Genomic DNA, 25,275 nt, shown 5'->3' on the forward strand with positions numbered 1-25,275 from the left:
TGAATTGTCTACAGGAAATTCGTCTATACTGCACTCAGATGATGAAATCCCGCCAGATTGTACACGAACAAAATTATTGACCGTAATGCGTGAGAAAACAAAGGGACACACTTCAATAAAGGTAAGAAAGTAGCCTAACAAACAAAACTGCATAGTTACCGTCTAATATTTTCCCGATTTCAAATTTCCAATCTAAGTGTATATGCCAATTGCATTGATTTCGTTTTGTGGCGGTTTCAAATTCCTCTCCGTAGATTTATATGATTTCTATGTTTGAAAAATTGTGTGTATCTCATTTATCAAATAATCAAATAAAATAAAATTCATTTGAAGCCTCCGTCCTATATCATTTGTCATTTAAAATATAACAGAGTTTTGTTCACAGACAAATTCATTCCTTTGATCATATTGCTCTAAGGAAGATTAGATGATTAAACAAACATTTTTTATGTATACAAAGTTTTTAATGTTTTTACGTTGATCAAGTAATGAACTAATATTTATTCAGGTCTTTTGTCTTCGGGATTTTGATTGTTTATCAAAGGAAGCTTAAACAAAAACGCAAACTACAAAAGCCTGCATGGATCGAATATTTATTCGTTACATTATCTATTGATACTTCAAAGAATGAGCATCCTGTCCAAAGCTGCACAAAGTAACATTGGACATAAGACATCAAAAGCACCTAAGATGTGTTTAAAAGATCTGGGTTTTTGTTAAAATCAACATTTGAATTAAATTTGAATATAACAACTGTTCACAAAAATATCCTTATTATTGCTCAAGTTTATTTTGGCATGACTAGGATCCACGTACATGTGACATCATAGTCAACAAAACGACAAGGATGGAATTTAAAATAAAACTTCTGTTTATTTTTTTTTTTAGAATACCATTTGACCGAGTTTTTATAAAGATATTTGTTCAAAAACTTTCAAAAATTAATTTAAAATGCATTTATACGAATACCAAAACTTCTTAACAATATATATTTTAGCGAATACATGTATCATACACCGTAAAAAAAAATGTAAAAGCTGTTCTTTTCGCAGTGCAACGCACAAGATGTGAGTAGGCTATGCTGAATTTCAAGTGATATACGGGGTACCGTTGAAATACGAAATCTTGCAGATCAATTTAAGTTTGTTTAACTGTATTGTATGTTTGGTAGTTCCTTTTAAATTCCCCTCACTTGTAATTTTTTTAATCACAATAATCAATTATAAACAATCGATAACTATATTTCTGCGGATGATAGGTTTAGAAAATAAGAGTACATTCGAAATACATGTAAGCCAAAAAAGTTCAACATGCATATATTTAAGATATCTAAAAAACACACTGAGAATTCATCTGACCGTGTCAGATGTTTTGGTCGTTTGGTGTACACAATTGATTTGGTCGAAAAAAATTTTAAAGAAGTAATTACTTTTTACAAAGAAAAATACTTTGATTTTTAAGAGATCGCTGGCAGAAAATAGATATGTAAAAATTCTTTTCCAAAAAAAAATCTAAAAGTTTGTTTCCACTTTCCGCTGTATTTCTTTATTTTTCAACACAATGGGACACTTATTATGTCACCAGGTTAACAGGTGGGTGGCTGTCTGTCAAAATACCGGTTCTTATTTGCTCGATGGTTAGAGCACTGGCACGGTATGCCAGAGGCCCTGGGTTCGAAACTCCGTCGTACAAATCCCATGGTCACTCCCTGGCAATATGTTTTACAACTTTTCATTTACTCGTAAAGATTTAATGGTAAATTTGAGGACAAAGTTCTACCAAGAGGCCAGGAGGTGTAACATTTATCCAAAACCAGAGAATGTAGCATAACAATTGCTGGAATCAAAATATTTGGTAAAAAATAAAACACTTAAATAACTTTCTAAATGTTCATGAATCGAAGCTATGAATATTGTTATGATTATTTAACTTATATTAAATAATTTTAAGGTTTCCAATTCATATAGACCATATTTTGTATCTGAAATATAAATGAATGGTCCAAAAACTATTTTGTTCCCTGTGTTTGCTATTTGCAATTCAAAATATAGCATGAAATAAAAAACCGAATCAAAAAGTATTTCGTGTATTATGCCTTTGGTGAATGAATAACTGCATGCATGTGTACCTTTCAATTACACATTCACATGCATGTGGTAAAAGGGTAAAAATTGTTTTCATCTTTTGCGTATAAAGGGTCGTAAAAACTTCTTTGTACATAAATTAAAGTTAAACGTAATGAAAATGAGAGTCAGAATCGTGAAAAAACCTTTTAAATTAACTGACTTTGTAAAGATTGACGTATTGCATTCAACCACTATTATTAGTTCGGACGTCGTACAGGTTTTATTTCACTAAACCGATCCCACGCAATGATGATGCTGGTCACAAGCTGGTACACGTGCGAGGACATCTTGTTAGTAAGAACGCGCCTTTTTCACGGTTGTTAGTGGACCTTATCACCAGCAGCACTATTGATAATTAGAACTGAAACCCAAAAATAAATCTTTATACATGTAACTTCATACGAAATATGCATGTCGTTTTGAGTATTATTGATAATTGAACGCGGCTTCGGTAGGTCGACTGTTAAAGTTATCCCACAATACTACTTTACAATCAAATTTCAAAATACACTTAACTTAAAAAGACTATTGTTCAAGAAAAAGCATGTGATTCCATGGGTCTTACAAGGAAGTTCATTGGATAGTATCAGATTTTTTATCGACTTTTAGACTTTGCTCTCAATTCATTGGGTAACAAAGGTACGATTTTAGTCAAAGCGACCCGGGTGAGAAAACCGAATGAAGAATATCATCAAATGTCCGCAACTTTAGGTCAATGCATTTTAACTTTGATGGGAATGGATGATGCTAGTACGATGTTCGGTTTAATACATATTTTTTATATTTTATTCATATCTCTTTACTTCTATTTTTTTTCCCTATACATAGAGCTCAGTAAGGACGTTTTAATATTAGTTTAATCCCAGATACACCGAATATTAGAATTAACAACAAGCAAATAAACAAGAGAATTTATTTCCGATAATAAGACAGTAATAACATTTAGTGGCGAGTTTTGTCACAATCTATTTATACAAAGCAAGCCCATACCAGCGGAACCCAAGGAATACTACCCACCTACAGGGGTGACCTCCCCTGGTCACTGGCGCGATAGTACCCCCACAGGCGACTGTGGTGGGAACAGTCCTCTAGGTGCCCACCAGAGTGACTGCCACAACCCAAGGAAGAAATCAAGTTCTGACTCGGGCCCTAACTCTTACCTGCCTCCCCTGGTATAACCCACCTGGGGATAACACACCCCACAGGGGTAGGCCCCCCCAAGCTTGCCCTTGGCACCAAGGGTCAAGCCGGTCCTTCATGTACCAATGAAGTGACCCCTGAATCCTCCCCAGCACTGAGGATGGATACCCCCCAGAGTTTTGAGACAGACATTAGAGAAATCCTCCTTCGTGGTAATCCCCGGATTCCGCCAAATGAACTTGTCTCTACGAGTTCACCCGCCACTAAATCGCGATGCATGTGTATGTTTAAACTGCAAATTATTTCACCCACCAAGCCTTACCATGAAAATTAATGTCAAAGTGCACTGCATAAAGGAACAAAATTGAACATACTACTATTTATTGATCATCTGGGAATACAGTGATGTTAGATGATGAACACACCATGGTTTCAAGGCCCCCCTGAAGGCTGTTGAGGAATGCTGCATTGCCCAAATCATTAAGATGTGTTCCGTCATAACGGAACAGCTGCTTTTGCGCAAAAGTAATTGTTGGGTGCCTTATGACCAGACCCCCCTCTTGTCTAAGAAATTGCTTTACAGCACGATTTACAGCTTTGCGTGTAGCATCAACCTTACTGGCTGATTTTGCATTGTGCCAGTACAATCGTGGTAACATATCTGACCAAATAATAGTCAAACCTGTGACCAACACTTTACAACGTAATAAAGAGCATTTAACGGTATGAATTAGTTCAACTCCACACAAAATGCCAAGGTCATTAGAACCCAAGTGTACTACCAGGTAGTCTGGTGGTGGATTAGACTTTAACTTATTGTCGAAAAGAGGGTCAAAGTCCTTCCATCTCATTCCCCTTACTCCAAACCACAAAATGTTGATGTTCTTGTCTTGTAGGGTAAGATGTTTTCCTCCCGGCCGAACACAGGCACTTCGTGCAGCCCAGTACACGATGGACGATCCCATGACCCATATAACTTTCTTACATCCTGTAAATCTTATTATTTGTTAATGTAGGGACAATAGAAAAAGTGAACAGTAACAATAAGCTACAAGCGAACTTATATGTAGCAGTATTAAAACCTAATATATGAAGCATAAGACTCCGACTTCCAGCGCCCCCATTGTTTAATAACTTGATCAGGGATGCCCCTCATTGCTGCCTCTGTTGCAGCCCCAATACGAAAGGAATGAGACTTAAATCGCCCGATCTTACCCTCACAGAATTGCAATGATTTGGCAAGTATGGCTGAAAACTGATAACGTGTCAAGGGTTTGCCATCAAAATGAACTAAGAATTGACCTTGACCTAAACCCTGAGCTCGAACCTTTAAATAATTTACCACTGCCATAACAGGGCATGCCTGACCTGTAGTTTCTGACAAAAATAGGGTAGAGGAATAGCCTAGTTGGTCGGTCTTTGATTGTCTAATTGTGACTTTAACATGTTTATACCCATTAGCCTCAACAATGGCAATATCACCAAACTGCAAAGGTCTCAAGTCCCGACTTTTGAGTGATTTGCTGGTTAATTCCCCTACTCTCAAGAATCCAAAAAATGCCAAACAGAATGCAGCCCTAAATAAACAAATTTCATAACTATTAAGACAGACTTTTTCTAAAGCCTGGAGCAGTGTAGTCAGGATATTAAAAGTAATCGGGGCCCGGGTGTCGTGTGTTGGGTTTTGTCTGGCTGCCCCTTCTAACAATTTAGTGACTATAAATGCCTTGGTAATGTCCGTGAGACCATGAATTTTGTACATGTATGACAAACCCGATATATAAGTTCTAATAGATCCAGAGGCTTTCCCTTCTGCAGACAATGAAGCTATAAATTGAATGATATGCTCGAGAGGAGCTGGCCATGAAAGAGGTAACCCATACAAGTACCTGAAACGATTGAAACTATCAAAAGCTGTTTTATATGTTTGCCATGTACTCTCCGCCATAGAAGCCATTAAGAGTTTATCGGTTTCCTCTGTCAAAACTGCCAAATCTCTGGGGGTAGTGGTGTTGGTGTTGGGTCTGCATATGGAGCCAAAGCCCGAAAACGTGGCCACTGACAACGAGAAATAGAGTCTGCAATTGCATTGTGTTTAGTGTATATGTACTCTGCCTTAAATGTAATGTTAAACTTGAGGGTATACAGCACCAGTTTCCTGACCAATGACATAACCTCAATAGATTTAGATGTTTGTTTGTTTACTATATACACCACTGCCTGGTTATCAATATGAAATAAGATCTTCTTGTTGGCCAACAAAGGACCCCAGACATGTAATGCAACTACCACTGGAAAGAGCTCTAAATAAGTCATGTCCTGCAGCCTACCTAATTTTACCCATTGATGTGGCCACCTTCCAAAAGCCCATTTGTTGTGAAAGAAAATACCAAAACCCCCCGACCTACCACCTGCACTATCTGTAAAAAACTGAATTGTATCATTTGAAACCCAGAGCCTACTAGGAAAGAGAGTAATACCGTTGTACTGATTCAGAAAATCTAGCCACATTTCTAGGTCTAACTTCATCCAGGAAGTAACTATAATCTTGGATTTAGCCTGTTTTACACCCACTGTAGCATCAATCAGTCTACGTATGAAGGCCCTACCCGGTGCAACAACCTGGCATGCAAAATTCAAAAGCCCTATTATAGACTGCAAATCTTGTAAGGTAATTGTTGGTGTAAGTATGGTGGTTTGAACTTTGGTCCTGAGTTCGTCTAGTTTGCTTGCAGGTAAGCGCATTTGCATAGCTACTGTGTCGAGTTCAATCCCTAAAAAAGTTAAACATGTAGTAGGCTCAACTGTCTTGTCGTCAGCAATCGGGACACCAAGTCTAGCACAAATGAGGTGGAAAATGTGTAAAGTATGTTTACATATAGAGTCATCTGACCTCCCTGCAAATAAAAAATCATCCAAGTAATGTATGATGTTTTGACTACCAGATTTCTTGGATGTTAGCCAATGTAAAAATGTACTAAACTTGTTAAATAACGCACATGAAAGCTTCGAACCAAAAGGGAGGCATTTGTCAAAATAATATTTGTCACCTAACTTAATACCTAAAAGATCAAAGTCGCCCGGATAGATAGGTAATAAACGAAATGCACTCTTGAGGTCAGTTTTGGCCAACAAAGTACCCTGCCCCAGTAACTGGATCATCAGTACAGCTTCATCTATGTTACTGTATTTAACCTTGCAAATGTCTGGGTCAATAAAATAGTTAACCGAGTTAAAATCTGGGTAGGATAGGTGATGGATTAGACGAAAATCCCCATCCTTCTTAGGTACGAGGCCAACAGGTGAAACTCTAAATGTGGGGAAAGGAATTTCATCAAAAGGACCAGCCATCCTACCCAAGCTAACCTCCTTATCTAACTTTTGCTGCACTATATGAGGAGCATCCCTGGCTGATTTAAGGTTTTTTGCTTCATAATAAATTCTTGGTCCAGCATACTGTAATGGAAAACCAAATTTGAAACCTCTTACCAATTGAAGTTTGTCATTCTGAAACGGGTATGAATCTAACTCAATACATAGGTTATTATAAACAATGGGTGTTGAACCCAGACTATACAGGGGGATGCATCTGACAGACTTAGTTTTGCCTCGGGCAATATTGGCTTGAGGGTGGGGTCCTCCGCAATGTTCGCATCTATGTCTAAACCTGCAGGGGTTGAAAGAGCAGGACCCCCTATTAAAGGCATAGCAGTTGCCGATGGGCCTAGATAGCTTACTGGTACTTTGGCGGGGTTTGAATCCTGCCCCAGCCCCGTAAGAGTTGGGCCCTGGGTACTGGGCTTGGGTTCGGGTCCCCGTGGCATTACGAAAGGGATAACTAGGCCCATTATTACCTCCCCACGTGTCTCTGTCAAATGAGTGTGAAGGTGACTGTTGTAATTGCCCAGGTGAGATAAACATGACCCACAACTCGACATCTACAACCCCCCCATGATGATGTTGGATGGCGTTCCATTTTCAATCTAAATTGCTCATCATATTTGGCCCACCCCAGATGACCCTGCCTACCAGCTGCCAAACGGATGTTATGCATGTATTTAAGCATATCTTAGGCTTTTCGAGATAAATGGACATGAAAATTGTGAATGCAGTTGTCCAGGTGTTTATGTTGTTGATAGGCTTAAGGTGTTGTTTTTCGATGACAAGTTGACCATTTTTAATAACGAGTTCCCCTGTAATGTGAGGGTCCGTCCGTAAGTCACGGGCCTGTTTCAACAATAGTGGTAAATCAATGTAGGCCCCCGCCCATATCTTTTCGCGGATGGCTACGGGCACGTGACTTCCAATGGGGTCACCAATGCTCATCTCTGCGGCGGGCCGACTAACCTGCACCTGTTCCCCAGTAATGAGACCCCCAATACACTGGTTCTCCACGACAGAGCCTACACTCGACTGATTAAATGCAGAATTTTGAACAGACAAAACATCCGGACTAAAATTAACGGTTGTACCTGTGGCTGAGGTGCCCACACTGTGCTGCAGACTTTGGTCTGTTGGTAACTGACCCTGAGGGCGAGGCTGTCTACTTGGGTCTTGGCGATCCGATGACGACGACTGTGGAATGACCTGTGATGCAGAAGGTAGATGATCCAGGTTGACGTTGATCGTCTCTCCTCCGCTGGTTGATGCAGGAGCGCATGGTACATGTACATCACTGGTCTCGCTCACAGCCGATGTCGCCTCGATAATCCTTCGGCTCGGCCTTCTAATCCGTTTCGCCGGCTTCCCCTGAACGTTTTGGTTGCCTTTCTTGTGTTTTTTAGGAGGCATTTGACTTGATGGCGACCGATTTAAATTTCGTATCGCTCTGAAATTTTCTAAGCTGCTTGTCTGCCTTGTAACTGTTGTCTGATAAATCAGTATCTATTAGAGGCTTAGTCATATGAACAATGTGTATATGCCAAAATCATAGTCTCAGGGACGTTTGAATTGAACAATGATGCAGAGTTGTCTCGCTTGCACAGGAATTAAAAGCATTTATCACAATATGGTGATAAATGCAAAAAAGTCAAATTCACTATAAAACAGCAAAACAGTTACACAAGGAGTTATTTCACAAATCAAATACTACTATAAAAATAAAGAAAATGTAATCATTGGTTTAAGATTGATTAAGGTTTAAGTATATTTGACGAAGGTAAAAATTAATAAAAATCCCAGAAGATGTCATAATATTTGACCTGTTGATATGACCTTGGAATTCGTTTGACATAAAGTCTAAATACTGGTGGTTGTTGTATCCAGATTTCAAGTCTTTACTTTGAAAACAACACAAGTTACGCATTTTTAAATGATATAAGGTTAAATTGCACAAAAATCATACGAACACCATATAACCGTACGTTTCAAAATTATCAAAATACGTTGAACTTTAATTTTTTTCGGCCTTGAGTAATTAACGGGTATGCTTTATATATTTTTTCTTAATATAATGGATTGAAATTAATTTTTAAATAATATTTAGTCACATTTTTCTGCATTTGAGAAAATATTTCAAATAAATAATTTCAGGGGTGTTTCGTGCTACCTTAATTAAATAAAAAGCGAATACAGTTTTAAAAATTAGTATCTTTAAATCAGAATTAATATGTTGAAAACTATGCAAAGTGTGTATTTCAAAAAAAGTTAATGTATTTTATGAGCATCTTTGTTTGTCTGTAACTGTTAGTTGAAACAGGTCGAGACCATCAGACTTTGTGATATCGGCATACATTTGCATACAAAATTAGCTATATCTTTACTTTTATTGACATACCAAACAGGTGAATGAGTTTCAAGGCATTGTGGGCTACTACAAGTTTCAGTGTATACAAAGCGTATTGAAAATATATACCATTTGGAATTGTTCTTTGAAAGCTCATTTTCAATTATTTTTCAGAATTAATGCAATAAATATGGAAAACCATGTCTCATCTTTCATTTCTATGCTAACATTTGAAAAATATTGCCTATGAGGCCTTATATCAAACCTATTTAAATACCCCGTTGTCAAAGTTCAAAAGAGAGGTTCGTGCTATCATATTAGAAACATTGAGTGCGTTTTTCATGTGATGTCCTAGGTTTGGGACAACATAAGTCGAAATTTGAAATGTTATGCTTAGTGTACAAATACTACATGATCCATAACTTGTACATCTGTATTTGTATATTTGTTCATTTCTACTATCGTGGCTATTTACGTATGTTAAAAATGTAAAATTACCTGCATTTATCAATGGTGTACAAAAATTAAGTCACAAATAAACAATTATTCAGTTTTTCCTTATCAAAATTTGCTTGTACTTGTATACGTATGCATGCCAGTCTATTGATGCTGATCCATTTTGAAGCATCAATTGATAAATTAAAACAACAGTATTTTTCAATATGAGCATGAGAAAAGTCTACGGAACGTAATCTTTCCTTTTTTACCTTCTAAAGTAAAAACCAAGTTGTACGAATTTTCCGGCAAGCAATTATATTTTGTGTATAAAACAGCCACAAACCACGTGTATGTGTTGAAAAGTAAACACGTTGTAGACCGTCATGCTTTGCGAATCATTCAATGGATTGGAGAACCTGTTTGACGTAAATATTGTCACAAGTTAAATAATGCTATCCATATAAGGTAGTGTACCCGACCTGTGAAAGGATAAACGGGTTAAATATCTTCATGCATACCAATATTTTGTGATAGGTGCGTAAATGTTGCAGGTTTCCGTACGGTGAGATGCAACTCTCGGACGCTTATAAAAGTGATTTTTAATGTTTAACTTTAACTCGACTTCCAGAAGTAAAACTAAATTCGACTCTTATTATACTACAAACTCATTGTTTTAAAGAAAAGCATAGTTTAACACATGCTTTATTACATTTAACATTCTTCAATTCATTGAATGTACAAATGAATAGACATGTAGCAAAAACTGAATATTTTCAAGCATATTTTTTTTTAAATATATGAACGATCCTTGTTTGATGAGTTCTTAATAGGTTGCATCCCTAAGATTTTCGAACCATCATTCTAACTTCCTTCATGGAGTAATGGACACCATTCCAGGAATTCCAATTGATCCCTTCGCCATATCTAGTGTTCCCATATTCCCCGTTAAGGTTTGCCCAGTGACATGCATTATACCACCACGCTCCATGATATGTTGTTGCACAGTTGCCCCCCAAATTATCGTTGTCGTTATCATATGTTGTGAAGTACATTCCGTCATGCTTCCACATGCTGTCTCCTGTAATACGGAATAACAATAAAAATATTGAAAATAACATAATTGTTTTTCATTTCAAATCGTGTCCCAACTACGGTAATATTATAATGAATATCTAAGCTTCCACATATTATCACAAAGCGAAATAAATATTTGGAGCAACACTTGTATTCCAAAGTATCTCATACGTATTCATAACATACGATTCAATACCAAAAAAAAGTTTTCAATCTTGTTTATCAGCATCAATGAGTTTGTTACCCATTATTTATGTGTTTGTTTAAAGGTGTGATTATTCTTCAACATTCTATTTTGAAGACTATGGGTGGAGGTACAGTTCATAACACTCAAAAACCTCTTAATTAGACCGGGCCACTCATATCTGTATATTTAATTATTTTCAACTCACATCGTCATTATCAATATGGTCAATGACTTCAAAAAGCCTTCCTGACCTGATCACACGTTGGGATATGCCTCGGGTATCATATCGGGGTGTTAATTACTAAACACAACGCGATTAGATGTCTGTCAAACTTTGATGTGAAGAAAAATCATATATGATGAATAAAAATAAGTACCCAGCAAGTATACTTTTTAATGATTTGTTATCTGTTTAATCTGTATTTCTTAGATAACATTGAATAACAACATACAGCTAAAATATATTAATACTTGTTATTTTTTAATTTATTTATTTAGACTTAACTCACTATGTGTTAAGTCCGTTTATTGAGACAAACAGAGTAAGCCGGCCCAAGAAAGATAACTTCTGAAGTGCAATTTCTAAATTCATATTTCTTTTTCTTATATTTTCATTAGGCGTATCTTTATTGGCCTTACTTGTAGAGAAAGTTTTGCGAAAAATCTATATTTAATATCTATTTAATAAGGGTTTAGTTTTTAATTTTGTAATTTCGGCCGTGCATATGGTCAATTGAATAATCGCTAATTTGATTAATTACATTTTCTCGGTTTTTTTTTTTTGCTTTTTTTTTAAGACATCATGTTGAGAACTTAACGTAAGTGCACGTCGCCATATGTCCACCCGTTCAAAGCGCGTGGTAACCGGCCCACTTCAGGCAACACAACAGTATCAATGCCCAGCGTTGGCACAGCCAGTGCTGTGACAGCAACGCAAACAGGGCCCACCAATGTTGCCTCTGGCTCTCGTCATGCAGTTGCCTTAGGATCCGCGCCCTCATTTGACCCAGCAGCCAATGTAGTTTCAATCCTCGCCCTCTAGCGTTGCCTCAGGATCCGCACGTTTTCCTTCCACTGGGATTCCATCAAGTTCTGCTTCTTGATCATCTATAATTAACCCTTATGCGGATCAAAGCGACGCATCTCCTTCCACGTAAGGAATGCTTACGTTTGCCAATAGCTGTCCAAAGTATTTTAATGCTATCTATCCCCACATGTCCTCAGCCATTCCCACATCTGTCCAAGGTCCCTCTAGGCTTTAATACCAGTAATTCTACTCCCCTTGTAAGCGTATCCGATAATCTTGGTCTTCGTGTTTCGGAAACAGCTAAGGACAAAATATGCGAAAACAGTACATCGACTTTATTAAAGTCATGCAATCCGATATTGATTCGGGGGATCAACAAAAATTGCTATAGTTCAAGATCAGTCGGTTCTTCAACCGAAGCCCAATAAAAAAAAAAATCACTTCAATTCAATCATGGACCGATGCATTCTTAATATTCGCCAATACCTACCTTACAAAGTATCCAAATGACGCACAGGGCATTCATAAGAGCATGCAGACTATACGTTTGGGGGCCAATCGCAGACCTTCTTCATACTGGATTGAGAATGACTGGCAATTCAGATTAAAAATGTCCAAGTATACGCCCACTCTCTGGGGCTCAATCGATGCTAAACTCTGGCTGTTATATATGTCATCATGACAAGAACCAATGACCACTCAGCATCTTTCCACTTTGAAATGTTGCAATTATTACTTCAGGGACTCTTGAACAAAGTATCCATGTTTATATCTATGTTCCTCCATGTACCGCCACAAAACTCGCCACCGTATTTATTGCAAGCTAAATGAACCCCTTCAGACCAATATTACATAGCCAAACTTGCAATTCAACTCACGTCCACAACGTAATTTCTCTCAAATTTCCGTCAGATCTAGATTCATGCCACATCTCCCTAGACAAAGATATATTGGGCTTTGACCATTCCCAAATTAATTAATATTCACAACCTTCAGAAATGCCTTGTGGATTATCCATGTAAAAATATTGCAACTTCTTTGTTTAATGGGTTTTAAAAAGGGTGTTACTTGTATTTTACGGGTTTAAGGATACCATTAATACACAAAAACTTATAATCAGCAGCTTCTCATAAACGTTAACTTCTAAGTATTATTTAGAAAGAGGTTCAACTGAGGGGCGAATGTCGGGTCCAATTTTTAATCCACCTATGGCTAATTAGAGGTGTAAACCGAGTAGGAGTGCAACCAAAAAAGACTGTGGTTGGAGGCTTATAACAAATTTATCAGTATCCGTTAATAATGGTGTCAACAGCAGTATTGACCATGAATTACGTTCCGTTTTGTATTCTTCTTTCAATCAAGCAATATAAGTTATATTGTTTCAGGGTAAGGGCTCTGAAGTTTGCAAAATGGATTTGTCCAGTGCCTTCCAGCTTTTTCCAATCCATCCACCATACTTCTGTTTTCTGGGCATGTTTATTGATGGAAAATACTATTTTGATAAATGTATATGCCATTCGGTTGCGCAATCGCTTGCTCAACGTTTAAACACTAATATACTTTTCTCCTTTGACTAGTTTCTACAAATGCGGGCAATGATGACATTATTCCTAATCTTGACGATTTCTTATAACTAGGTGAACGAAATTGTGATGGTAAAACTCCATTTCAATTATTAATTTTGTCCAACAACGATACTTTGTAAGTTTTCACCGACAGTTGCGGCTCCTGTGGTGGAGGCGCATTTTTTAACAAACATTGGACTGTTTAGTTTGGCCTGATATATGGGACCTAGAGCTGCGCATAGACCATACCTATCTTTGTAGCTATATGGTTATGGTCAGAACAATTAGCAGCCAAATAAGTATTGATAAATACCGACAACATGACCTTAGTCCACATTGTCAACTACAAGTCGAGTAAGTCTGAAAGGGTCATGTCCTTGATTAGGCATCCTGTGCTCATTTGTTAAAAGTATAATATCCAAATCCAAGCTACCTGCAGCATAAAAGGATATAAAAACTCTAGCAGATCCATTATTTCGGTTTCAGTGCCAGAGATTCGGGACTCTAGCTCCACATGGGGACCCGTTTCCCTTTTCCAAAATTTGTTGCGTGTGGCGGGTGCCTTCCCTCTATCAGCAAGCTAATCAATCAAATGCATTTATCCGGATTTTGAAATGAGTCCCGCTGCACATTTAGTCAAGGGTATGTGGTTAGTAATATGGGCTCTTGCCATTTTTATTTAATCTGCTACATCATATACTCTTGTGAAGTAGATGTAGTTTATAGCCATTAATCATTGTAATTGTCATATTATATAATACTGTTTCATTCCTGGTAAAATTGTATATAATTAACAACGTCAATTCAATACCATTTATCATTGTCTTACGAACATCATCATTGAATAATGAACATTATATATATATATATATATATATATATATATATATATATATATATATATATATATATATATATATATATATATATATATATATATATATATATCATTGATTCATTTTTGTACAATAAATAATTAAGCCATGACAAAAAATGCCAACACGTTTTCCACTAGTCTGTTTTGTCGAAATGATTTCGCGTAGTCATAATTATAGTGTTGTAAATCAGTTTGATATGCACTTTTTGGGGCAACATACTCATTAAATAAAAACTGGAAAACTATTTACAAGTCTGAATACGTACCTGCATTTCCAGAATAACCAGTTACGTTTAGTCTATATTTAAAGCTGTCAGATTCAACATAAAATGTTGAATACTCTGCATATTTCCAAATACAGTCCTGGTCCATCATTTCGATTCTAAGATACGTATACCCATCATTTGTTAATTCATGGATGTTTTGGTTACCTTACAATAAACATATCATTTTCTTTAAGAAATATATAAAATGACAGACACAAACAACGGTTAAATGGTTAACAAGTATTCCTTTTTAAAGGAATGATCGGCATGAAATATCATTGGTCAGCTATGTTTATATGATATACGCAACATGTAGTGAACTATATATAGCACCGTTTTATTGATTTCCGAAATGGCAAGGCATGAATGAGCTTTACTTTAATTAGGCGAGTTATACTTCCGATTAATATTCCTACGCATATGTGAAAAAAACGTGATTTGAATCATTATGTATATAACTCTACCGATGTTTTATTTTCAGGGTAAACGGATAAGATTACCGTTTTAGTAATCTACGTCTCATTAAAGATTTTAAAAAAGGTGTCATTACATAGTAAAGAAAATAGTGCAAGGCACAATGCGTGCACAAAGAGTTAAATTTGCCGGATGCCTCATATGGACACAACTGTGATGGCCGAAGCCGATCACAAATATGCGTATTCCAGTATCATTTAATACGCTTGGGTATTAAATACGCATTTGCTTTATTTACCACTCTTAAGGTTTTTTCTTGTCATACGCACGTAGGTAAATTGTATTCTACACGGTTTTAAGTTCTCGGGAAAATTTCCACCGACGCGTAAATACGTTCACAGTTTGTTTTCTAACAAATATCGTACCTAACCAGAACTCCGAATAATAAGATCCAAAACCGTTTTCATATTCTGTCCAGTTTCTCCAAAAATTCTCTGATCCATCAAACCGTCTCTGAATGAGCTGTTTACAAAAAAATTCAAATTAAACAATTCATAAACATGTATTTAAAATGTTCTGCACTCACGTTCAGAGAGAGAGAGAGAGAGAGAGAGAGAGAGAGAGAGAGAGAGAGAGAGAGAGAGAGAGAGAGAGACTAACCATCCACTGATAATTTCTTTGATTACATATTGTAGATACGATTTTCCCATTTGTTAATTTCGCAGAGCAATACAAATCTGTTCCTTCAAAAAAATAATAATAATAATTTATACTAAGGTTCCTTTCATTTATTATATATCATTTCATATCATTCTTGATGGGTCCTCAAATAAACCGTTATTTTTTCATTAATACTATAACCTACATGTATGTAATCAATACGGCAGTATAGCAAAAATGTAATTGCATTTACTTTTTTAACATATGAAAGTTTATCAAAATGTAGGAGTTACTATGCTTGGCATCGAGGTTTCAATTTTACATAGAATTGATCTGATTAAAAATCAATATTAAATTCCAATTTTCTAAAATGATCAGATAAATTCCTTTACCTTTAAATGAGCAAAGCTGAAGTAAATGCGTTTCATGACAATCCAAATGGAAAATGTTTTTCGATATTCTGTTATTTTGTTTTTATATTTCGTTTTAGTTTTAATTAATGTATGAGCTTTTTTTAGAATTACACGCATTTACAAGTATTTTTAATATGTTTTTGATGTTTAATAAAACAAAAACAGATAGACCTATCACGTGTTTTATTTTGAATTGTAAATCTTTATGTAGGCGTGTGGGGCGGAGGGGGGGGGGTTAAATGCTTAATTGCAACCATTATCCTACAAACAAAGTTCCTTTGATTTACATTGATATGCATTACGCTTGATATTGTTGAATAACACACAACAAAGATAACATTATTCAAGATAAGACAAAGTTATATTACCGACATTGGTTCCTGTGGACTACAAAATAACAAAACAAAATATAAATCTGTCTAACATTTAAAAAATGATTGCATTCAAACATATAATTGATAAAATGTATACCTTCGAATATCTGACGGTTTTGCCTGATGTCGTGTAAGTTGGTATTAGAGCGGGAAATTCATACAAAAGGCGACAACGTTTTGTTTCGTTCCTTGTGATATCCACTCCAACACATTGGGAAAGAGCATTACATTGCAAGCCACATTGTAACAGAGAAGAGACAGTCGAATTTTTTACTGGAATCTCCTCTAAAATGCATGCATTTGATTTTGTTACGCCAGACTGCACAAAATAAAAGTAATTTTCTACTTTGGATGAACGACTAATTTGAAGTTTTCCAGATAAGACAAAAACACAAATTAATAAATATAACTTCATGTTTCCAGGAGGAAGATGGATGTTTTTCTTCAACATTTTACGGTGTGTTTAAAACTTGGAAGTATATTCAATGTTTTCATCAATTATTTTTTTAAAAATCGAAGAAAATGAACCGATTAACAAATGATGTAACGTAATGCATAAAAAGAGGCTTTTAGAAGCTTCATTAGGTAAATATACTTAGAGTCGACATTAAGGTAAACCCATTTGTCAGAACTGATTTTTTGTGAACATTTACGATATGAATATATGTTTTTACAATGTTGAAGCCCACAGCTAATATAAAGCTTTTAAATAAATTTGTATTACAGCAAATCAAATATTGACTTTATAGCGAAAGACATTTATTGATTATTTTAACATTAAAGGTTTTTTTTATTCAAGTGTTTATTCATCAAGAAAGTAGTTCCTTGCCTTGACCAAATAGAAACGTTCTATTTTTTGACATTGTTGGGTGATAAAATGTTTTAAACAAATAATTGTACCATAACAACAGATGAAAAACATTCAATCAAAATTCATGTTATGCCTTTTCAAAGGGGTTGGCAACGATTCAACATCATTGTATTGCCTTGCTAGATTGTTACTTTTCTGTGTGTGTGTTTATTTTTTTATTTTAATTTTTTTTATAATGTTTTTCATGTACAAATAATTGTATTTAACAAAGTAAGTGCGCTAATATTTTAACTAAAGGCTATTAAACACAACATGTGCCGATTTTATTGAAAGTAATGTATCACTAAATCATTAAATCCAACCATCGCCTGCTGGCTGGTGCATTAAAAGGTGGGACTTATTCCTCTCCTGTTTCTCTCCCTATATATATATATATCAATCAAAACCCAACATCCATTTGTAAAAATTACTTTTTAGGAGTTGATTTTAATTTACTCTTCTCTGTAGTTAATCTGGCTAACTGAAAGTGAAGCAGTGTTCGGACCAAAGCAGACACCACCATCTCTGACACTACTTAACACTTAAACATAATTAAGAAATTCGATGTAAAGTATTCAGAAACATTTTTTTCCGGGGAAATGTGTACATATATATCTTAAAATAGTAAGATTTTAAAGAGTACAAACAATAATGATAATTTTTACAGTCGTATTGCAGTTCCCTGACGCTTCAAAAACGTATGCACTGTTGATAATGGCCTTCCAAAAAATCTCAAATTTTCCATGTAGCGTCAAACTTGCTTTCCTAAAAAGTAAATCGACTTTTTGTCTTTCAAACATAATTTCTTCCCTTTTCTACGTCATCAATTAATATTTATCCTACATGAAAATTATTTTTTTTTACATTTCATTGAAGCACGCATTTAAGTATCTGTGTTCTGTAACAATTTCTTTTCTTGATACGATTGATGGTGCAGATAAACCTCGAAAGTGGATTATTTGTGAAGTACATACAGATCTGATGCATGCAGATTAACTGATTTTATTAAATAAAAGAAATTATTTTAATTAGTTTAGTTTTAAGTCATCTGATCCGATTCACAGCATTAGTACATGCATGAAATATATCGCCAGCTATCACCAGCGAGTCCAAAAAGTATTTGTGAGATGAAATGCTAAAAATAAACTTTATCTTTAAATCTTTTAATCTTTTATTACGTGAAAAAAAAGTTTAGCTTTATTTGCCTATTTTGTTTTACGTAGTATTTAAAATGTACTGGTACATGTACGGAGATACTTCAAGTTTTTTTTGTGAATTGCCTTGAGTGCCATATCAACGACTATAGTTATTAGAATCAAAAATAAAAGTCTAATCGCAATAGGATTTAATTAGCTTTTAAGATACTGCATAACGCCTAGAAGGTAGGGATCATCATTATTTACCGCAAAAGTTCAAACTGTAGATATTCAATCTCCCAAATGATTGATTTGCAGTGAAATATACGAAATTGCATAATCCCAGTGAAATACCAACTCTTATGGGGTCTTAAAGTTTATGTTTTATTCACTTATTTGCTTTTAAGAATAACTATAACATAAATATAAAATAAGTCAAACTCATAATAATACCTTTTTTGAGTATTACTTATTTGTGATACATGTAGACTTACTTTTAAGATTCAACTCATATGCCATGATGTGTGTAATAAAAGGAAATTTTAACGTTTGAAAGTTTGCCTTTTAGTCAAATAAAGTTAATGAAATTTTCAAAGATTTTCAACTTGGAATCGGAATATGTTTTGGTTTCAAAATATCAACATATCTAAAAGATTCTGATTTCTGCATCTGTAATTAGATTAAAAGCAGAAATAAATTAAACCCATTTATGATTTTGCATTGGCGATTTTAAAGTTTGCAAAATAAAATATGTGGAATAAAATGTTAAAATAGCGGTTTTCATTACAAATGCCATGTAGAAAGAAGTCTCGAATATAGAAAACAAATTTTTAAAGTTTGTATTCATAAGTATATTATTAAGAAAAATCAAAAATCTTTTCTGAAATGCACATTAAACATTTCATTTAGTACACAAATAAATGCAAATATATACATGTATAACAAACACTGATCTTCATTTTAAGAAAACTAGGACAATTTAATCTTTGAAAAACTTTACTGAATTGCACATAAAACATTTCGTTAAATACACAAATAAAGGCAAATACATGTATAACAAACACTAAAAATCATTTTAAGAGAACTAGGATAATGTAATCAAGATAAACAAAGAATTCTCCACAGCCATCAACTTTAAGGTTTTCGAACCATAATTCTGACTTCCTTCATTGAGTAATAAAAACCTTTCCAGTGATACCAATTGATCCCTTCGCCATAATCATTGTTCCCGTAATCTCCGTTAAGATTTGCCCTATGACATTCGCGATACCACCACCCTCCGCGCCATCTTAATCCACAGTTATAGTCTGCATAATCATTATCACTGTCGTACGTACTGAAGAACATTCCGTCATGGTACCACATACTATCCTCTGAAACACACAATAGAAATGAAATAAAGAAAGAAAATATAAAAAAAAATCTGTAATCTTCTAAATAGGGTGCATTTTTTTAATGATAAACTTTTCGAATTACTTATTACAGTAATATATATGGAATTGTACCTATTATAGGCAACACTTTAATAAATAATTGTTTGGTCTAAAGTATAGATTAATTCGTAAATCAGTAACATTACTTTAAACAAAAGTATACTTATATTTCATGGTAAACATTAAATGTTTATCGTACATTTAGCGTTAATCTCATTTCATTTTTAGTATAACTTAAACTTGTTTGTACAATCCTATGGTTTCATATTTTTGTTACTAATTTTAAAACATTTTATAAATCTGCATTAAATTTATTAAATGAAAGTATTTATTTACACTTTTGTATGATTTATCATCTGCTTAAATTATTTGGCCCGAATAATAGCTTTAAACGATTGCAGATAGTTCAAATTGTGTTCATTCTTTTTGGGTTTTGAAGCTTGCCCAGTCATAATTATATTATCATCAAATTAATTTGACACAAGCTTATCTTTTAAAAAGATTGGTGAGCTAGCGCTGTAGCATCACAAACACAGAAGCAGATTTCTAAAACATTGGTTTAAATTTCTGAATCGATTTATTAACAATAAGAAGGCAAAGTGGTGTACTGGAATTGTGCTGGAGTGGGGTCTCAATTTAGAATTGTTAATCTAGAGTGGGCTTCACATCGGCAATGGCATAGCCCATTGACTATGCCTTAATCATTATGTATATACTGTAATTTCAATTTCGAGGTGAACATTTTCAAGAACCATTGGTTCCTTTTTGAAGCAATCGTATCTTCTCGGGACTTTCCGACAAGCTCGGAAAACATATCCGAGGTTGTTTTCCGAGCTTGAAGGAATTTAAGATAAAGATAGCTTTTTATCATAATACTGAAAATAACTTTGCATTATAAGACCTGAGCTACTGTTACTTTTTGACATTTACAATAAAACACAAAACTTCATGTGAAGACGATAAAACGAAATTCAAATGGTACAGTTTATCTATCGTAGTGCAGTATTTCAAGAATCCCCTACTATGGAGTCGAGCATGCTTATTCCAGTGAAAAAGACTAACGTTGTTGCTAGCGCTCCAGAGCGCTAGCAATAAAAAAGATACGCAACTGATTATTTGAGGCAAACATAGTTTTTAATGCTATAATATCATATCATTGCATCGGTTAATAAAGATATTAAAACCCTTAAGAATTCAAAAGACCACAATATTTTGTTCATAATCCATTGGTGATATACTTGGTTGCAAAATTAATAAAAAATGAAAACAAAATATTTAAAAGAGCAACATGTAGAAAAACAATTGAATAAAATTTCAATAATTAGTACAGATGAAGCTATGTATCAATTAAACGTAGAAAGATTCTCAATGTCACCAATTATCATTTCAAAATTATCTAAACTAAAGTACCTGCATCCCCAGAATAACCATTGACATGCAGCTTATATTTATTGCTGTCGGATTCAACATAAAAGTATGAATACTCTGCATATTTCCAAATACAGTCGTGGTCCATCAGTTCTATTCTAAGGTAAGTGTAGCCATCATTTGTTAATTCATGAATGTTTCGGTTACCTAAACATAATTTGAGAAAAGGTGAAATTCAATATATTAATTGATCTATCAGCATTTCTTTAAAATTACGCTTAATCACCCAAAGGGTTAATATTTTTTTTATTTTCGAATGAAGCGTTGGACAAATTTAAAATTTGATGAATAAAAAAAATAAAAATTTAGATAATACCCACAACAATGCTTTTTAATAATGTATTAAGATTGTGAGAAACTTATCTTTCCTAAATAGAAGTATGCCAATACACATTTACTGTCTTTTCAACTACAAGTTCTGTTAAATTTGATATTAAGTTTTCTCAAAAGTTTCTTACCTATCCAGAACTCTGACCCTCTAGATCCAAATCCATTTTCATAGTCCACCCAGTTTCTCAAAAACTTCTCTGATCCATCAAACCGTCTCTGAATAAGCTTTTAGTAATACGATAAGATCAGAGAAAGCAAATTATAGTTATGAATGATACTAAGTGTGGTAATTTAAATTCACAATAATAATCACAGAGAGAGAGAGAGAGAGAGAGAGAGAGAGAGAGAGATATTCTAACCATCCATTGATGATTTTCCTGATTACATATGGTAGATACAATCTGCCCACTGGTTAATTGCGCCGCACAATAAAAATCTGTGCCTACAAAAAAGGTGTATTTTGTGATAGGTTCTTTACAAATTTCCCTAACATACAACGTAGTAATAAAGGGAACAAATATATTGTAAATGTTACAAAATGTATGTATTCTTATGATGGAATTCAGCGTTTGTGATATTGTTTTTATCATAGCAATAAGGTCCACGTTTTCTCTCAAATTGAGATGTAAGACGTAAGTTAAGATGATGATTATTCTACCTAGATTATGAGTATCAACTTGAAGGTATTTTATTGTATGTTTATGGTGATTTTAAAAAGTAATTGTTTCCTTATTCTTATATATCGGCTTCCATTTTTCACCTGTTTTTAACTTTTGTAGTCATTTTGGTTAAATTAAAGGTAATGTGGCGTATTTTTTTATGCTTAGAAATATTTGATTTATTGATTCATTCAAATATGTAATATAAAGTTATATCTTCACAATAAATTACGCAGTTTATATCAATCGGTTTAAAAAAATATAGAAATTAATAAATATTTTTGATAATTATTTTCGAGCCCATGATAAATAGAGCATTTGAATAAACCCCGCCTAAAATCGGACACGTAATACTACAACAACAATGGCGACGACGAGAAAGATAGGTATACCCGTAATACCGTTAAGTTTGACAGATTTGGCCAAGAAAGAAAAAAAGAGACAGCCTGACAAGGACATAAACAAAGGGAAGATTGTCATCAAAGACCATGTAGATTAATGGAATGGAAATTAAAGCCAAATTAAATTAAGTTTTTATCATGAAGTTGAAGGGTTCGTACGTGCTCAATGTGTTCCATGTCCTTACGTTATAAGGTATAAACCACAAGTGGATTTTTGTTTAGAGAAATGTTGGAATAAAAAAAAATAAACACTCTCAGTTCATGCATCCCGCAGGGATCAACCGTGTCGTTGATGCTAGAATCGTGTTTTATCTTTATTACAAATAATAAGCAATTTTATATCGTTCTACATTAAAGAACAACGGAATAAAAATGCTTCGGGTATTATCTGATATAAGAATTATCTAATTTTAGACATAAAACGTGATTCTTATTTGTAAACAAACTGTTCTTCCATCGTGTTTCCAATACTAGGTTTTCCCGTACGAATGCGCAGTGGCGTTACAAATGGCCGATCACATTAATATTCATCAAACGTGTAGCACAGTTTAGAGACAAATAACTAAAGAAAGAACACGTTTTACGGGCCTATAGCTTGTAAAACGTCTAATTATAAGATTGAAGCATGTTGTACATTTAACTGAAACTCATGTCAAATATTTTACTCCAAATACGCCACATATAACATTAAATATGTTCCATGATAATCTTTATTTTTTTTTCAATTATAGTTTGTCCCACGTTACTGCTTCTATCACTTTTTGATGGTTTTTCATAAAAGTACACATACCTATGAAATCAATAAACAGGATTATATCCCCGATATCTTTATTGACACATTATCATTTCTCGCTCATAAAAGTTCAAACGAACGAAAACAAATAATATCTTACGGAGATTTAAAATGATAAATGTTTACATCTTTTCACCATTTTGAACTCGTTTGGAATACCTCGCACATTTTTTCAACGTTATCACCCGGGCTCTTTCTTGGCTGATGCAATGCAATATCTCCGTAGATTTCTATAATTTTGGGTTTTGTATTGAAGCCTTAAGCGGTGGAGGGGTCATATCAAAAAAGATAATCTGGGCATTTTTGATATTAGTGGATTAAAGTAGTTTGAGCACTAAGGTATTATGATCGAAATATCAAGTGGAAAGTGGAGGAAGCAAAAACTCGGGACTGAGCTTGGATGAAAATATTTGGTTTAAAATAAAAATGCATAATATTATTAACACCTTAATTATCCCTTTTAACAGAATTCAATAAAAGAACTTAAAGAATAGTAACTATTTGGTTGAACATTTTTTCTATTTAACGATCATTAATATATAGCCAAAGACTTCTTAAATTGTTATTAATTAACCAAGTACTAACATTTTATGAATCAACATGTAAAAAGAAAAGTTTTATTACCAACTCTGCTTCCAGTGGACTATAAGAAAACAAAATATAAAAAATACTGGACGTATAACTATTTAAAATTGAGAATAACAATAAAAAGCAAAAACTAAGCAAAAATTCCTAAAATAAAAGATTATTTAACAAATTATCATACTTTCTGATATCTGGCGGTTTCATCTGATGTTGTCTGTGTTGGTATTAGAGCAGGAAATCCACTCAAAAGGCGACACCGTTTTGTTTCCCTTCCTATGATATCCACTCCAACACACTCTAAAAGAGCATTACAAGGCATTCCACATTGTAACCGAGCGGATAGTGTCGAGTTATCTATTGCAAACTCGTTCAGAATACATGCATTTGATTGTGTCACACCAGATTGCACATAAACAAAGTCATTCTCCGCTTTGGATGAGCGAGTTATTTTGAGTTTTCCAAATAAGAAAAGAAAAGAAATTATAAGATTAAACTTCATATCGCCTTGTACAGAGTTATAATCGCATCAGCAGGTTTTCGTTTTAAAACGTCAGAATTTATTTTAAAAAAATTCCCAACAAAAAATACGCAAATACCAATATAAAAAAATTAATCGATTAATAAATGGATACCTTAACAAAGGTTTAAATCCAAGCTTTTAAAAAAGTAAACATTTTTTTTTATAAAAAAAATCACACTTAAATGCATGTGAAAAGTGTATCAATATAATATTTGATAAAAATTTAGACACTGATAAATTATGAAAAAGTAAATTAGTTAAAATAAATAGCCATTAAGTGGTTTTAAAGTAATGCGTATTTGTCAAAGTAACGACAGGAATGTTGACACTACAAACAGTTATTGAATCTTTAACATTGTAAATGGAAGTTGTTTGGTTTAACTGTTAATCCACTGTTTTAATTTTACACAAGTAATCTCTTTTGCGTTTTTCACCATTGAAATTTAATATATACAATGAATTGACAATGGTGAAAAAGAAATAAACACATGCTGTTCATCATTAAAAAATATTTATTCCACAAAAAATAAAGTTTTTGCATTGAATTAGCAAAGAGTTATTAGTGTCATTATTTAAACTATAAAATGCTTTCTTTGCATTGGTGATTCATTCGTGATATGAGGGTAGCGACATTGCAGAAAAATACATAACCCGCGTTAGCGGGTTATGGTATTTTTTTCTGCAATGATCGCTACCTTCATAACCCGAATGAATCATCAAAGAAAGCATTTTATTGTTTATATTAACATCTTTCTTTAAGCTAATTGATAAATTGATTATGAAAAGTAAGTAAAATTTACTTAATTACTGTTAATGTTCGTAAGTACGTTAGCTAAAAGAAACAGCTAAATCGT

General features: G+C 34.0%; 2 protein-coding genes and 1 long non-coding RNA gene across 3 annotated transcripts; all 3 read right to left on the minus strand.

The window, feature by feature from the left end:
* Positions 1-3,025: 3,025 nt before the first annotated feature.
* Positions 3,026-8,283, minus strand: LOC136272333 (uncharacterized). The gene is made up of 2 exons (XM_066073761.1): positions 7,739-8,283; positions 3,026-5,324 (listed from the first exon to the last, which is right to left on the minus strand). The coding sequence occupies exons 1-2, from the start codon at positions 8,055-8,057 to the stop codon at positions 4,342-4,344; spliced, it is 1,302 nt and encodes a 433-aa protein (XP_065929833.1). The 5' UTR covers positions 8,058-8,283; the 3' UTR covers positions 3,026-4,341.
* A 6,149-nt stretch (positions 8,284-14,432) lies between these two features.
* LOC136272473 (uncharacterized) lies at positions 14,433-16,729 on the minus strand. The gene is made up of 5 exons (XR_010710485.1): positions 16,384-16,729; positions 16,281-16,299; positions 15,500-15,582; positions 15,265-15,361; positions 14,433-14,590 (listed from the first exon to the last, which is right to left on the minus strand). It is a non-coding gene; the product is annotated as an uncharacterized lncRNA (long non-coding RNA).
* A 2,562-nt stretch (positions 16,730-19,291) lies between these two features.
* LOC136272474 (fibrinogen-like protein 1) lies at positions 19,292-24,303 on the minus strand. The gene is made up of 6 exons (XM_066074103.1): positions 24,083-24,303; positions 23,941-23,959; positions 21,823-21,905; positions 21,592-21,688; positions 21,116-21,280; positions 19,292-19,645 (listed from the first exon to the last, which is right to left on the minus strand). The coding sequence occupies exons 1-6, from the start codon at positions 24,218-24,220 to the stop codon at positions 19,407-19,409; spliced, it is 741 nt and encodes a 246-aa protein (XP_065930175.1). The 5' UTR covers positions 24,221-24,303; the 3' UTR covers positions 19,292-19,406.
* Between the last annotated feature and the right edge of the window lie 972 nt (positions 24,304-25,275).

This window comes from Magallana gigas, chromosome 10 (genome assembly GCF_963853765.1).
Source record: "Magallana gigas chromosome 10, xbMagGiga1.1, whole genome shotgun sequence".
Lineage (NCBI taxonomy): Eukaryota > Metazoa > Mollusca > Bivalvia > Ostreida > Ostreidae > Magallana > Magallana gigas.